Below are 13,870 nucleotides of genomic sequence, written 5' to 3' on the forward strand. Positions count from 1 at the left end.
CCTCCTAGCTGCTGGTCCAGTTTGTTCAGAACACGTCCATACCATTGGGACAGGGTCTGGTGGAATCTGAACCTAAAGACATTACTTGTCTGTCTCTGCTGCCTGTCACTGAGACCTCAGAATGCAGCCGGCTCGTGTTACCAGGTAAATTTACAATAAGAAGTGGATGAACAGTATGGCAATAGGATGACAGAACCAACCAATCTATAAGCATGTTTTAAGCACTTACTATATGCCTAGTGCTTTGCTGAGGGCTGGGCATTGAATGGGCTTAACCTATTCCAGAGTACTCATGAATTGAATGGGTATAGTGAGAAAGCCTATCTCTATGGTAAATTATGGGTAGCTATGGAAAAATGAAGAAAGATAAAGAAACAATTTTGGAACTTTTAAGTCTGGACTTGATATTTAGATCTTGTGTTACCTTGGCACCTAATACTTTGATCCTGGTATTTCTGGTGTAGTCTTACCCAATAGTACAGAAGTGTGCCTTATTCTTTTTGCCCATGAAGAAGGAGAAATCTGTAGCATTAGATAGTGCCATATGATACAGTATCTACCTGGGAACTCTCTAGGCTTTTTCTAGATACCATTTCACTTACTCCTGCAATCTGCCTATGACACATGACACTTGATGGGGGAGGAGGCAGATACATGCACAAGGGAGAGAAGCATTTGGCAGCTCGTCTGTTTCATGTTTGACGCAGGAAGTAGCCCAGCCAGGTGGTGCCCACCTCCCTCGGAATCAGAGTGTTAGAGCTGTAAGAGTCCTCAGAGAGCATTGTACTTGAAGGAGTCCCAGCCTTTTGGGGTAGAACTCTTTTTTTTATTTAAGCAATCGGGGTTAAGTAACTTGCTCAAGGTTACACGGCCAGTTATTATTTCTGGGTGTGGTGCTGAGTGTCTGAGCCCGGATTCGATCCAGGTCATCCCGACACTGGAGCCGGTGTCTTACTCGCTGAGCCACCTGGCCGCCCCTTAGAACTCCTTTTTAACATTAAAAAAATTGCATGATAATAGTTGTACCATTACCATTTGTTGACTGAGAAAATACATTACAAAAAAAAAAGATAGTATGAATTCAGTAATACTTTTAAATGAATTTGTAGTTTATTGATCACATCTCTATACTTACATACTCTATATATTATTTACATCTCTATACCAAAAATAGTAATATATGGAGACATTTATGTAGTCAATAGAAGATATGTTTGCTTATTATACTGAGTCAAGCATTATTAAGCACCTAATATGTGCTAGGATCTGTACTTAAGCATTAAGGATAGAAAGGCAAAAACAATCACTGCCCTCAGGGAGCTCAGGTTTTAATGGGGGTAACAACACTCAAGTGACTGTACATACCAGATAAACTCTAAAATGCTATGTAAATGTCAGTTGTTATTGTTGACTGACAAACCTTGACCGTTGGAGAAGGCATTGAATAAATATATGTATTACATAGCACTGAGAGGAATAGCTCAATATATTAGTTGACACAGTAAAGATTCAGAGAGAACTCTACAAGTTAATCAGCTCAAACTGTATAGTTTGTGTATGTTATATATGTAATATATATAATGGTAATAGAAAGTAAATATTCTTGTACTCTGTGGCTTAGTAGCAGATGTTTTAGGGGAATTAAATTGACAGTAAGTTTAGTATAAATAATTCATAAAATGAGATAATATTTATAAAGTAGCTTGCAACACTTAAAGCACCATACAAATACTATCTTTTGTTCTTTTTTATGATAAATGACCAATGTGAGGTGTGACTGTCAAGCCCAGGCCTGTATGACTACATTTAGAACAAGGGAAGTAATAGTTTCATTATACTCTGCAGTGGTCAGATCATACTTGAGGCATTATATTCAATCTGGGCACCACATTTTAAGAGAGACATTGACAGACTGGGTAGGTTAGAGGGTGACCAGAAAGGTAAAGGTCAGGAACCCATGTCATGTGATTCATGGTTGAAGGATTTGAGGTATTTAAATCTGGAAAACTTCAGCTCCTGATAGTTGAAGGCTACCGTGTAAAGTATGGATTAGATTTATTCTTTGTGCCTTTCTGACCAGTGAGTAGTAGCTTCCAGGAAAACAGATTCAGCCTAATATAAAGAATTTGCAGACATGGAAGGGAACACTGATGAAAACTCCCAAGTCATTGCATGTTTTTACACAGAGACTTGAATAACTTAAGAGATATAGTCATGGAGGGAGTTCCTCTATTATTTGGGGAGAGTAATCTTTTAAAGCCCAGCCCAACTGAGTCTATGAACTTTTGTATTTTCTGATATGTGCTTAAAGTACATGTTATGAATGTTAAATCTGACCAGGTTCATAATAAAAGCTATTGACTACTACAAATTTGTTATTTTATGTAGAACACCTTCTGTGTATGCTGTGTGTATTACTATTTTACAATGGTGCTACTTTTCCTCTTAATTTGAAAGTGATTTGAAAGAATACAAGAAAGGGTATAAAATTGTTTTGGAATTTTAACCAGTAGGTGAATATGTGGAACCAGTGCTAGAAAAAGCTTTCACATTTGGCCCCTGAGAGAGGCAACTAGTGGCACAATGGATAGAGTGCTGGGTCTAGAATTGGGGAGGTCTGAGTTAAAATCTGGCCTCAGACATTTACTTGCTGTGTGACCATGAGCAAATCATTTAACCCCTGCCTCCGTTTATTCAACTGTAAAATGGCGATAATAGTAGAACCTATGTCACCCATGTCAAGGTAGTTATGGGGATCAAATGTAAGGACACTTTGTAAAAGAACACTTAACACTGCTTGATACATACCTGATAAGGGTTGGTTGCTCTCTCTGTCTTTCTCTCATTCTCCCTCTCCACACACATTTACCTTTCTCTTCTTTTTCATCCTTATGTCTCATCTGTTCTGTTCCCTAACTTTTAAATTTCCAGTGGTCAGGGGGCACTTCTATTTTTCAAGACATAGAGTCTCAAAATAGGAAAATTTCCAAGCATTAGTAAGTATTGGTTGTATTTTGAAGTGTTAGGACCATTGCCTAAGCTTTTGTTTTGATTCTTAAAAGCTCTCAATTTTCTCCTCTTAGGAGAGGAAAAAGTTCTTCCAGCTTTTAATAAAGATAAAGCCTGAGGATTTTATATTCTGTGATAAGTGGTTGTTGTGGAAATCTATTTGCTGCCACCAAAAAGATGCTTCAAGAGCAGTGACTTCTATAGCTTTTATTTACTTGTATAGGTTTAATGTGAATTCAGGCTTTAACAGGGTATCTTGATTTCATAAACTTCCATTTATTTTCTAAGCTACCACTGCCTTTCCTGACTGCCATCTAGCAAAAGTTTATATTACCTGCCTTTCAGAAACCTGGTTCAGATTTTTTGGGGAGACTTTTTTTTTTTTGCTGTGTTTTTTTTTTTTTGGAGGGGCAATTGGAGTTAAGTGACTTGCCCAAGGTCACATGGCTAGTAAGTGTTAAGCGTTTGAGGCCGGGCTTGAACTCAGGTCCTCCTGACACCAGGGCCAGTGCTCTATTCACTGCGTCACCTAGCTGCCCCAAGGGAGATGAGACTGTTTATGAAATGGCTTGTTGATGAGTTGATGCTCATTGCACTGAATGTATTTTGGGGGGAATGAACAGCACTGTTTAATTTGGTACTTTAATTGACTGTATTCTGCAATAATCTCATGGTCTGTCGTGGTTAAGGATTCTGTAGGTGCCATTTAGTCTACTCATTCTCCCAGCTATTCATGATTTGGAGTATCTTGCTTTTCCTTTCTAGACCAATTTTCTCATTTTGTAACATAGAGATGATTCCTGTTCCTGGCCTATTCCAGAGGAATAATTAGAGGAGATTAGATAAGAATTAATTATATTATATTTCTGAGCTCCTTGGAAATAGATTCTATGTAAAGTGGTAGTATTTTCTCTTTACTAGATGATATGCCAAATTCTTCCAACTCCTGTAAGGAGGTTCCTTCCTCTTCTGTGTTGAGAAGCCTTCAAGTGAACCTGGGCCCTGACGGAGAGGAAACAAGGGCACACACTGTACAGAAGTCCCCCGAACTCTTGTCAACTCCGGAGTCTCCCAGCTTGTTGCAAGACCTTCAGCCAAGTGACAGCACTTCTTTTATCCTTCTTAACCTAACAAGAGCAGGTATCCTTTACCCTGTCCTAGACTCTGTTTCTAAGAAAAACAAAAGATGTTGTGGATTATGAATATGTGTCTGATGCCACAATGAAAGAAAACTATTCCTACTTTGTATCTGAGAAAGTACAATCTGGTTTATGGCCCATTGACTTAGTTTTTAGTCTTAGCCTCAATACTGATTTTCATGTGGTTTTGGTTAAATGGTTAATAACTATTTAAATAAAAATGGGAGAGGTTTCAAGAGATTATCTATTCTCTACTTCTAGGCAAAGCTTCATGTAAATCACCCTAAGCCTACATAAAAGTTCTGCATTCTCCCTTATCAGGGAGTCTGTTGCTTATGTCCTTTGTTAAAAATGCATCTGAAGGGGCGGCCAGGCGCAGTGAGTAAGAGTGCCAGCCCCAGCATCGGGAGACCTGGGATCGGTTCTGGCCTCAGATTCTCGGCACCCACGCAAAAATAACTGGCCGTGTAACCTTGAGCAAGTTACTTTACCCCGATTGCTTATTTAAAAAAAAATGCATCTGAAACACTTAAGTTTTTTAAAGGCAGGATATTCTTATTACCTGAATAAGAGAATTTGCTGTGATATAAAAAACAGAAGTTTGCATTTGGCCTCTAATGTAATGGTGACTCTCTGATACTTTCATCTTTTCTAGGCCTGGGCTCCTCAGCTGAGCACTTAGTTTTTGTCCAGGATGAAGCAGAGGACTCTGGGAATGACTTTCTCTCCAGTGATAGTGCTGACAGCAGCATGCCATGGTTTATCCGGGTTCAGGAATTGGCCCATGACAGTCTGATTGCTGCTACTCGGGCACAGCTAGCAAAGAATGCAAAAGCCAGTGGCAATGGTGAGAATTTTTTTGTTTCCTGCTCCATTATGCCACATACAGGGTTTTTGACTAGTGCTTTGTTAATATTAATGTACCCATAAACCAAATTATTGTATTTGTCAGAGTTAGATGGTTTGGGGGGGTAGGGTGGAGTGTGTGTGTGTGTGTGTGTGTGTGTGTGTGTGTGTGTATGTAAATGTATTTGTTTTTTTTAATTTCTCTTTTCTACAAGTACTTCTACAAATAGGCTTATTTGTGAAGTCAAGTAAATGTTTTCTCCAAAGTGAATTTCAAATTTTGAAGCTATTGTTAGTAAAAAGTGATATGGTTCTACCTATTAGAAACTATATATAAGAATTATTTGTGGGTTCAGACTCTTAAGATAGTTGTTAATGGGAAGACTTGGTGGTTATGAATTTCTTTTTTTTCCTATTTAACACTTTTTCACATTAGTCATGTTGCAGAGAAGAATAATAACGAATGGGAGAGACCATGAGAAAGAATAAACAAAAAAGAAAATAGTCTGCTTCATTCTGTATTTCAACTCCATAGCTTTCTTTGGATGGATGGCATTTACTATCACAACTCCTTTGGAATTGCCCAGTTAATGTATTTCTGCAAGGGAAAAATGCTGCATTTATCCTGAAAAAAATAGTTTCCAACCAAAGAAACTAATTCTGCATGAAAAATAGGAATGGAAAGAGAGTTGAATTCCCATTAGTTCTGACCTCCAGGGTTTTCATTTTCTTTTTTTATGTAATTTGGTCAGTGATTTTATTGCAACTGCAGAATTAAATGCCTAAAGATTCTGCTCTCACCTTCTAATTGTTGTCATTAGTTGTACTCTGTAGAAAATTATATGGGTTTAGCACTGATCCTGAAGCATTTTGGTACAGGGTAGTATTTTATGAATAAAGAATGTGGGCTAAAGGGAGAATAATAGTTGTCAGCCATCCAGGTTCAGACTATATACTTTTCCAGAATTAAAACCTTTTTAGGGTAGGTGAGAAGGAGAAGATGAGGAAATTGGTAGTATGAGACATGAATGTAGCAGTTAAATATGTTTCCACAGCTGTTTTGAATTAGATGAGACTGTGGAAGTAGCTAGTCTAAACTCCCACCTAAAATGAGAATAACATCTATAGCACTTCTCATAGTAGTCAGTCCTGAGAGGTGGTTGCAGTAGGGGCAGCAGAAGCTTCAGAATTTCTCAGTTCAAAGACAACAAGGGGGTCATAAAATTGATCAGAAAGAGATTATAGGTGACCCTGAGCTGACTATGGGAGTAGGACCCTGTTGTATCACCCATACGTAGTTCTGGGTCACAGTTGTAGGACAGAGAAGAGCATTTATAGTTCATTTCCAGAGAGCAGTGTCCGTGGTTGCAATTCCAAGGCAGAGAAGAGCAGTAGTGCTTGAGACTGCAGGAGAGCAGGGGACCTGGTGAAAATTTCAAAGCCAAGAGAAGTACTAGAACTTGAAGTTGTAAGGGAGCAAGGGCCCTTCCTGGGTAAAGGCCAGAGTATAAACCAGGAGCATGACCACACCTTTCTCCATATCATACCACCTTCAAAGCACTGAAAATTTAAAGACCCCTCCCCCCCAACTAGCTCTGAAAACAGCAACCCAAAAAAACCTGAAGCTTGTTACATTGTCACCCTACCCCCAGGTGAACAGAGCCCAACTTTACAGAAAGTTAAAAGTCAAGAAATAGGCTGGGGAAATGAACAAACACAAAAAAGAGAATTTGACTATAAAAAGCTACTGTGGTGGTAAAAAGATAAAAGCTCAGAAGAAGACAACAATGTGAAAACAACTACAATCAGAGCCTTAAAGTAAAAAATGTTAATTGGACACAAGCCCAATAAATTTTCTTGGAAAACTTAAAGAAAAACATAATGATGGTAGAGAAAAAATTAGGAAGAGAAGTGAGAGTGATGCAAGAAAACTGTGAAAAGACTATTAACCCTTGGTAAAAGAGGCACAAAAAATGCTGAAGAGAATGATGTGACATCTTAAAAAACAGAATTATCCTAATGGTAAAAGACAAAAATTCCCTGATGAAAAGAATTCCTAAAAAGTAGAATAGGCCAGATGGGAAAGGAAGTACAAAAATTCACTGAAGAAAAGAACTCCTTAAGAGAACTGACCAAGTGGAAAAAGAGATATTAAAAACATGGTCTTATTTGAGGTATAACTTATTTAAGAAAGTAATTCCTTAAAAATTAGATACAGAGCTCCTCTTTCTTCTTTTGAAGGTAGCAGGGCAAGATGGTTCATTTATGCAGTTTAAGATTAAGAGGCACACATAACTTAGTAAACTAATGAAAGCTTATTGTGAACAGACGGGGTTTTGTCAGTGAGGCAGATCAGATTCTGATTTGATGGGCAACCAGTCAATGAAACAGTACCACCTGCTTCCAACCAACAGTTGGAAGTAGAGGAAGAAGAGACAATTGATATATTCCAGTAGCAGAGAGGAGGTGCTTACTAAGAAAAGAATCTACAACTCTACTCCAGAACTGCTCCCAAGGAAAACAGTACATTCACAATTAGAAAACCAAGATTTGATTCATCTACATCCTGATTACTGCAGTATAGTTTTCTCTCTTATTTGATTCCCTTCCTTCTTTCCTTTATTGTACATAAAGTAACTGGTATATGTGCACAGTCATAATGTGTATTTTTTTTTTAATTAAATGACTGATGGTATGTTTTGATCAGCATCAAGTGGAGATGGGGAGGGGGAAAAACAAACTGATTCTGAGAAAATATCCCTTTTCTCCATTAGTGGGACATGCTTATTCAACTTTTATCTTTATGTTACAGTAAATTATTTTGCTGTCATTAACAACAACAAAACCATAAAAAAAAATCCTTGCATACTTTGTTTGATTGGATAATTTCAATGTTTTTCTTTTATCATTGTAAAACCAGAGACGATTTTTTAACTTTTTTGTATGTAGCTATAAGATGTAGGGCTGTCTCTATCTCTCAGTAGGGATAAATTACTTCTATACAGAATTGATCGTAGGGTGGCTAGGTGGCTCAGTAAATAGAGCACCAGTCCTGGAGTCAGGAGGACCTGAGTTCACATCCGGCCTCAGACACTTAACACACACACACACACACACACACACACACACACAAAACTACCTGTGTGACCTTGGGCAAGTCAACCCCAATTGCCCTCCAAAAAGAAAAAAGAATTGATCCTAGATAGTTTTCCCTTCAAGTCAAACATCTTGTTATTTAAATAAACTTCTTATTTAAAATAAAAAAAATTAGATATGGATAAGTGTAAGCTAATGACTCCATGAGATATCAAGAAACAATAAAACAAAGTCAAAAGAGTTTTTAAAAAAGGAAAATGCAAAATATCTTATTGAGAAAACAACTGACCTGGAAAATAGATTGAGAAGAGGTAAATTTTTTTTTTTTGCTTTTTTGGAGGGGAGAAGGCAGGGCACTTGGGGTTAAGTGACTTTTCCAAGGTCACACAGCTAGTAAGTGTTAAGTGTCTGAGGCCAGATTTGAACTCAGGTCCTCCTGACTCCAGGGCAGGTGCTCTATTCACTGCACCACTTAGCTGCCCAAGGGAGAGGTAATTTTTAAAAATTAGTTTAATTTTGTTAAATATTTCCCAATTACATGTAAAAATCATTTTAAAAAATTATTCTTTAAAAGTTTTGAGTTCCTTATTCTCCCTCCCAACTCACCCCATCTTGAGAAGGCAAGCAATTTTGATGTTGATGATACATGCAAGATCAGGCAAAACATTTCCATATTAGCCATGTTGCCAAAGAAAACTCAAGCAAAATAAAACAAAAATAAAGGAAATTTAAAAAGTATGCTTCAGTCTGTTAGAGTTTGTAAGTTCTCTCTGGAGGTGGGTGGCATTTTTCCTCGTGGGTCCTTTGGAATTATCTTTTATTATTGTCTTGATCAAAGTAGCTAAGTTTCTCACAGTTGATTGTTTTATCGTTATTCAGGGCAGTTAAAAGGAGTATATAGACATAAGGAGTGGGTGTGAGTTGATTATTTTGGGATGATCTCAAAAAAAATTAAGGGGTGAGAAAGTGGAATGTCCTAGGAGAAAGGGGAAGGGAGAGGAAGAATGGGGAAAATTATCTCACATAAAAGAGGTGCATAATGAAGAACTTTTACAGTGGAGGGGAAAATGCAGAGGTTGGACAATGCTTGAACCTCACTTATTTTTTTTTAAGCAGTCGGGGTTAAGTAACTTGCTCAAGGTTACACGGCCAGTTATTTCTGGGTGTGGTGCTGAGTGTCTGAGCCCGGGATTTGATCTCCAGGTCATCCCGACACTGGAGCCGGTACTCTTACTCACTGAGCCACCTGGCCGCCCCCTGAACCTCACTTTTATCAGAATTGGTTCTAAGAGAGAAGAATATATATACACATAGTTGAGTATAGAAATCTATAGAAGTAGAAAGGACAACTGATAAATGGGCAAGGGCTTTGAACAGGCTTCTTTCAGAAGAAATCAAAAGTATCTACTGTCAAAAAATACTCTAAATCACTATTGAATAGAGAAAAGCAAATTAAAAAAACTGAGATACCACCTCACACCTATCTCACCTCACACCTATCAGAAATGACAAATGCTGGAGGGGGATGTGGGAAAGTAGGTATGCTAACAAACTGTTGGTGGCGTTGTGGACAGGTCCGACTTTTCTGGGGAACAATTTGGATCTGTCCCCAAAGGGTCCTATAGTGTGTATACTCTGTTCCAGCAATACCACTACTAGGTCTGTATCCCAAAGAGATCAAAGAAAAAAGGAAAGGAACTATATGTACAAAAATTTTTGTAGCAGCTCTTTATGGTGCCAAAGAATTGAAAATTGATCGGATGCCCATCAATTGGGGAATGACTGAAAATTAATATGATTGTGATGGAATATTCTTGTGCCATAAAAAATGATGAGTGATGGTTTCAGAAAAACCTGAGAAGACTTATATGACCAACAGAAGCAGGAGATCATTTGACACAGGAACAGTTACATTGTAATGGTGATCAAATGTGAAAGACTTTGCTACTCAGATCAATACAGTGATCCAAGACAATTCTGAAGAACTCATGATAAAAAACGCTGTTTACTTCCAGAGAGAGAGAACTGATGAACTCTTAGTGTAAATTAAGAGTATAATTTTCTCAGTTTCTTTTTTTTTTTTGTGACATGGCTAATATGGAAATAGGTTTTGTATTATTTCACATGTATAATTGATATCATATTGCCTATCTTCTCTGTAGGGGAGGAACTGAAGGGAGGGAGAGAATTTGGAACTCAAAATTTAAAAAAAAACCCACCATAAAGAAAGAATTTTAGGAAAAAAATAGAAGTCATTTTTTTCTGAGTCTCTCCTTGAGTGTCACCACTAGCTAGGAATTTACTTTCCCATAAAGCAACTCCTTACATTAAAAAAGAATAGTTCTATTTATTAGAAAGCCATTCTTTTTATTTTGAACTGAAATTCACCTCCCTATAACTAATATCTTTTAGTCCTTGAGACTCTCCCAAGTAAGTCACTTTCTCCTAGTTCCTCAGCTGTTCTTTATGTAATTTTTAGACCCATTGCTATCCTGGTTACCTTTCTCTGTGTTCCAGTTTGTCATTGTTTCTCTTAAAATTTGGCACCTAAAACTGACCATGCAACTTATGATGTTATTTGACCAATGTATATTACAGTGTTTTTATTGCTTCCTGTTCTTGGCTTTTACTATTGAACATTATTGACTGCTATTAAAAAAAAAAAAAGACTGCAATGCCTTCTTTTCTTTACCTTTTTCACACACTTCTGTTGCCATTGAGTCTTCTGTAGAGACTTAAACATGGTCAAATTATGCATAATCTGTTTTGTCATGAGCAAACATAGATATTGAGCCTGTGAAAGAAAGCTGGCTATATTCTACTTTGTACTACTAGTTTATAGTAGTCTTGGGAAAGAAATGGCAGAATGGTCCTCTTATTTCTGATATCGACTGGACATGTGAGGTAAAAATGATAGAGATATGATTTGAAGTGTTTCCTTGGTAATAGTGTAAACTATATATAGAGAGGTAGTATTTGAGAGGGGTATTAGGGATCAAAACATCTAAGAGAAGCCCTGTTATGTTTACTTTTCTTCTCTGGTTCTATCATTTGTTTCCCCATTGTAGGGGAAAATGTTCACCTTGGTCCAGGTGATGGACAGTCTAAAGACTCTGGGTCCCTCCCTCACCTTCCTCAAGAGGAAAAAAGGCTCCAGTGCACAGTTGAGGGCTGTGATCGGACATTTGTGTGGCCAGCACATTTCAAGTACCACCTAAAAACCCATAGGTAAGTAAGTTTGAGATGATACACCTGAGGCAAAGTAAACAGAAGATTTTGAGTGGACGTGGTCAACATGATATATGTTTGGTTTTTTGTTTTGTTTTTTGTCTTTTTAGAGGGGGGAAGGCAGGGTAATTGGGGTTAAGTGACTTGCCCAAGGTCACACAGCTAGTAAGTGTTAAATGTCTGAGGTCAGATTTGAATTCAGGTCCTCCTTACTCCAATGCCAGTGCTCTATTCACCGTGCCACCTGGCTGCCCCTAGCATGATGTTAAACGCAAACATGGGACTAACTTCTTCTTGATGCCAAATTTGTTTTGCTCTTTAGTGGAAGGGATTTCTCACTCTTTATGTATGGTACATAAATTTTGGTTATGAAATTCAGTGTATTCTACTTTGAGTAATCTATTTCAAGCTGACTAGGAAAGGCAAAGAGAACTGTTAACTGTAAGTGACAGAGAACAGAGCTTCCATGTCTTGATTCCAGCTGATGAACCCACTTGTTTCCTTCTAAATAGGGATGGAAATCTTGGTCTTTTTTTTAGTCCTTTTCTCTGTGTATTGCACAAGGGTAGAAGACTAAGTGGTTCAATTCTTTTGTTCCATTTTAAAAGGGGGAAGACTAATTGGTTTAGCATTCACAGTGATTGAGCACCCATTAGCTTTAGAGTCCTTTCTGGTAAAGGAGCCATAATGGTATCAAAGGTGCCTAAGACTGGCTTCCATTGTTGGGGAGCTTACATGTTAGAGAGAATACAGACATATACATAAAAGTAACATAAGACATCAACCCCAGATGGAAAATAATACAGACCAAGTACTGAAGTGCTAGAGAACTTTCATTGGACTTCTACAGGAGAAAAACTTATTTGGGTAGTTATTGCTTCTCTGATTTTTTTTTTTGCAGGAATGACCGTTCTTTTATTTGCCCTGCTGAAGGCTGTGGGAAAAGCTTTTATGTACTTCAGAGACTGAAAGTGCACATGAGAACGCACAATGGGGAGAAGCCCTTTGTGTGTCCTGAGCTGGGATGTGGCAAGCAGTTCACCACTGCTGGAAATCTGAAGAACCACCTTCGGATCCACACAGGTGTGTGCAGCTGTCCTTTAAGTGGGCCCACAGGTCTCTTCTTTCTGAGGAAGGCCATTGGGATCTGTGGGGCCTCTTTAATTCAGGCAACGGAATGTATTGAGGCAACAGTTCAGCAGATACTGCGCATTTTCTGTGTTCAAGGCCATGTGGCAGATACAAAAGGATGTACTTGGGAGCTGGTTGGGAAAAGCTAACAGGCACTGTTTGAGTCAAGCAACAGAAGTCATTGAGCAAGCTTGTCTCGAATGTGCAAAAATAGAAGATGTAGGCCCTGCCCTTGGGTAATATATCCTTTTTTTCCCCCTCTAGTTCTATACTCGGTTTTATTTTCATTTCCAAGTTCTCTCTCTTCTACTCACTGAGGAAGCGAAACAGACAGTACCCATGTATGAATGAATGATCATACAAATCAAATGTTGGCACTATCTCTGTGAGGAACACCCACTTTGATGGGCTCTTCACAACATCCCCAAGGGCATAATAGGAGAAGTCACATATAGGGATGGAAAGTCAGGCTCAGAGAAGAGAAGGGATGGGACCAAGTACAGGATAGCCAGAATTGGGTCAAAGGTTGACCTGCCTCTTGCTTAAAGGGTGACATCTCAGGCCATCGGGCCCAACATACCGTCGTCTCAGTGTCCCTTGACCACAAGGACCATTGTCATCTTGGTGAGATTGCTGCTTTCTTTTTAGAGCTTGCTTTCATCTTTTACTCTCCTGTAAGGGTCACTGTTGTATCTGCTAAGCTGCAAAAAGAAAAGTTAGGGAGCATTCTAAAAACTGAATTGTGGCAACTGTTGCCACTACAGTTGGCCTACCAGCTTCTCTGCTTTTTTTTTTTTTTTTTTTGGTTCAGCATGGCAATTCAGAAGAGATAACTGATATCTTCTGTGGGCAGTTCAGAATTGCCCATCACCCTGGAAATAAATTCCTTAAAGCAAAATATTTAGAGTTATGTTCTCTATAAATATAGTAAGTATTGACATCTAATTATGAGCATTCCTTGTTAAATTCAGTTATTGAGTAACTACAATGTGTGTGGCATTGTACTAGGTATTAGAAGTTATAAGTCCATGGGACAGCTAGGTGGCACATTGAGTAGAGCATCTGCCCTGGAGTCAGGAGGACCTGAGTTCAAATGCGACCTCAGACACTTAACACTTACTAGCCGTGTGACCTTGGGTAAGTCACTGAACCGCAGTTGCCCTCCAAAAAGAAAAAAAATGTATAAGTCCTGGTCCTCAAGGAATATATTTGGTATGGCTATATAGAGTATTATCTTGGATATTTGTGGGGGTTACAGAGAAGTATGGTATTCTTGTATTTGAAGAATCCTGTTAATTAGCTTGGTATATAAGTCATATACATATTGAAAGTTAAATATATAATACCAAGGTAGTTATATGCTAAGCAGTATACTTATTACTTTCCCCTTATTTCCTAGTGTATTCTTCCTTCTACCCCTC

General features: G+C 38.3%; 1 protein-coding gene across 3 annotated transcripts in view; it reads left to right on the forward strand.

The window, feature by feature from the left end:
• ZNF410 (zinc finger protein 410) overlaps positions 1 to 13,870 on the forward strand; it is a 43,845-nt gene that overhangs the window by 10,990 nt on the left and 18,985 nt on the right. For 2 of the 3 annotated variants that reach the window (XM_069092185.1, XM_069092186.1), the window contains exons 3-7: positions 9 to 144; positions 3,931 to 4,149; positions 4,804 to 4,995; positions 11,159 to 11,318; positions 12,220 to 12,401. In XM_069092185.1, the coding sequence (XP_068948286.1) occupies positions 9 to 144; positions 3,931 to 4,149; positions 4,804 to 4,995; positions 11,159 to 11,318; positions 12,220 to 12,401 (889 nt within the window). Of the gene's footprint in view, positions 1 to 8; positions 145 to 3,913; positions 4,150 to 4,803; positions 4,996 to 11,158; positions 11,319 to 12,219; positions 12,402 to 13,870 lie in introns of all 3 variants that reach the window. The other variant, XM_069092187.1, reaches the window with a different exon arrangement.

This window comes from Petaurus breviceps, unplaced genomic scaffold (genome assembly GCF_028583685.1).
Source record: "Petaurus breviceps papuanus isolate PSGF00001 unplaced genomic scaffold, PetGlider_PUasm1.0 189, whole genome shotgun sequence".
NCBI classification, from domain to species: domain Eukaryota; kingdom Metazoa; phylum Chordata; class Mammalia; order Diprotodontia; family Petauridae; genus Petaurus; species Petaurus breviceps.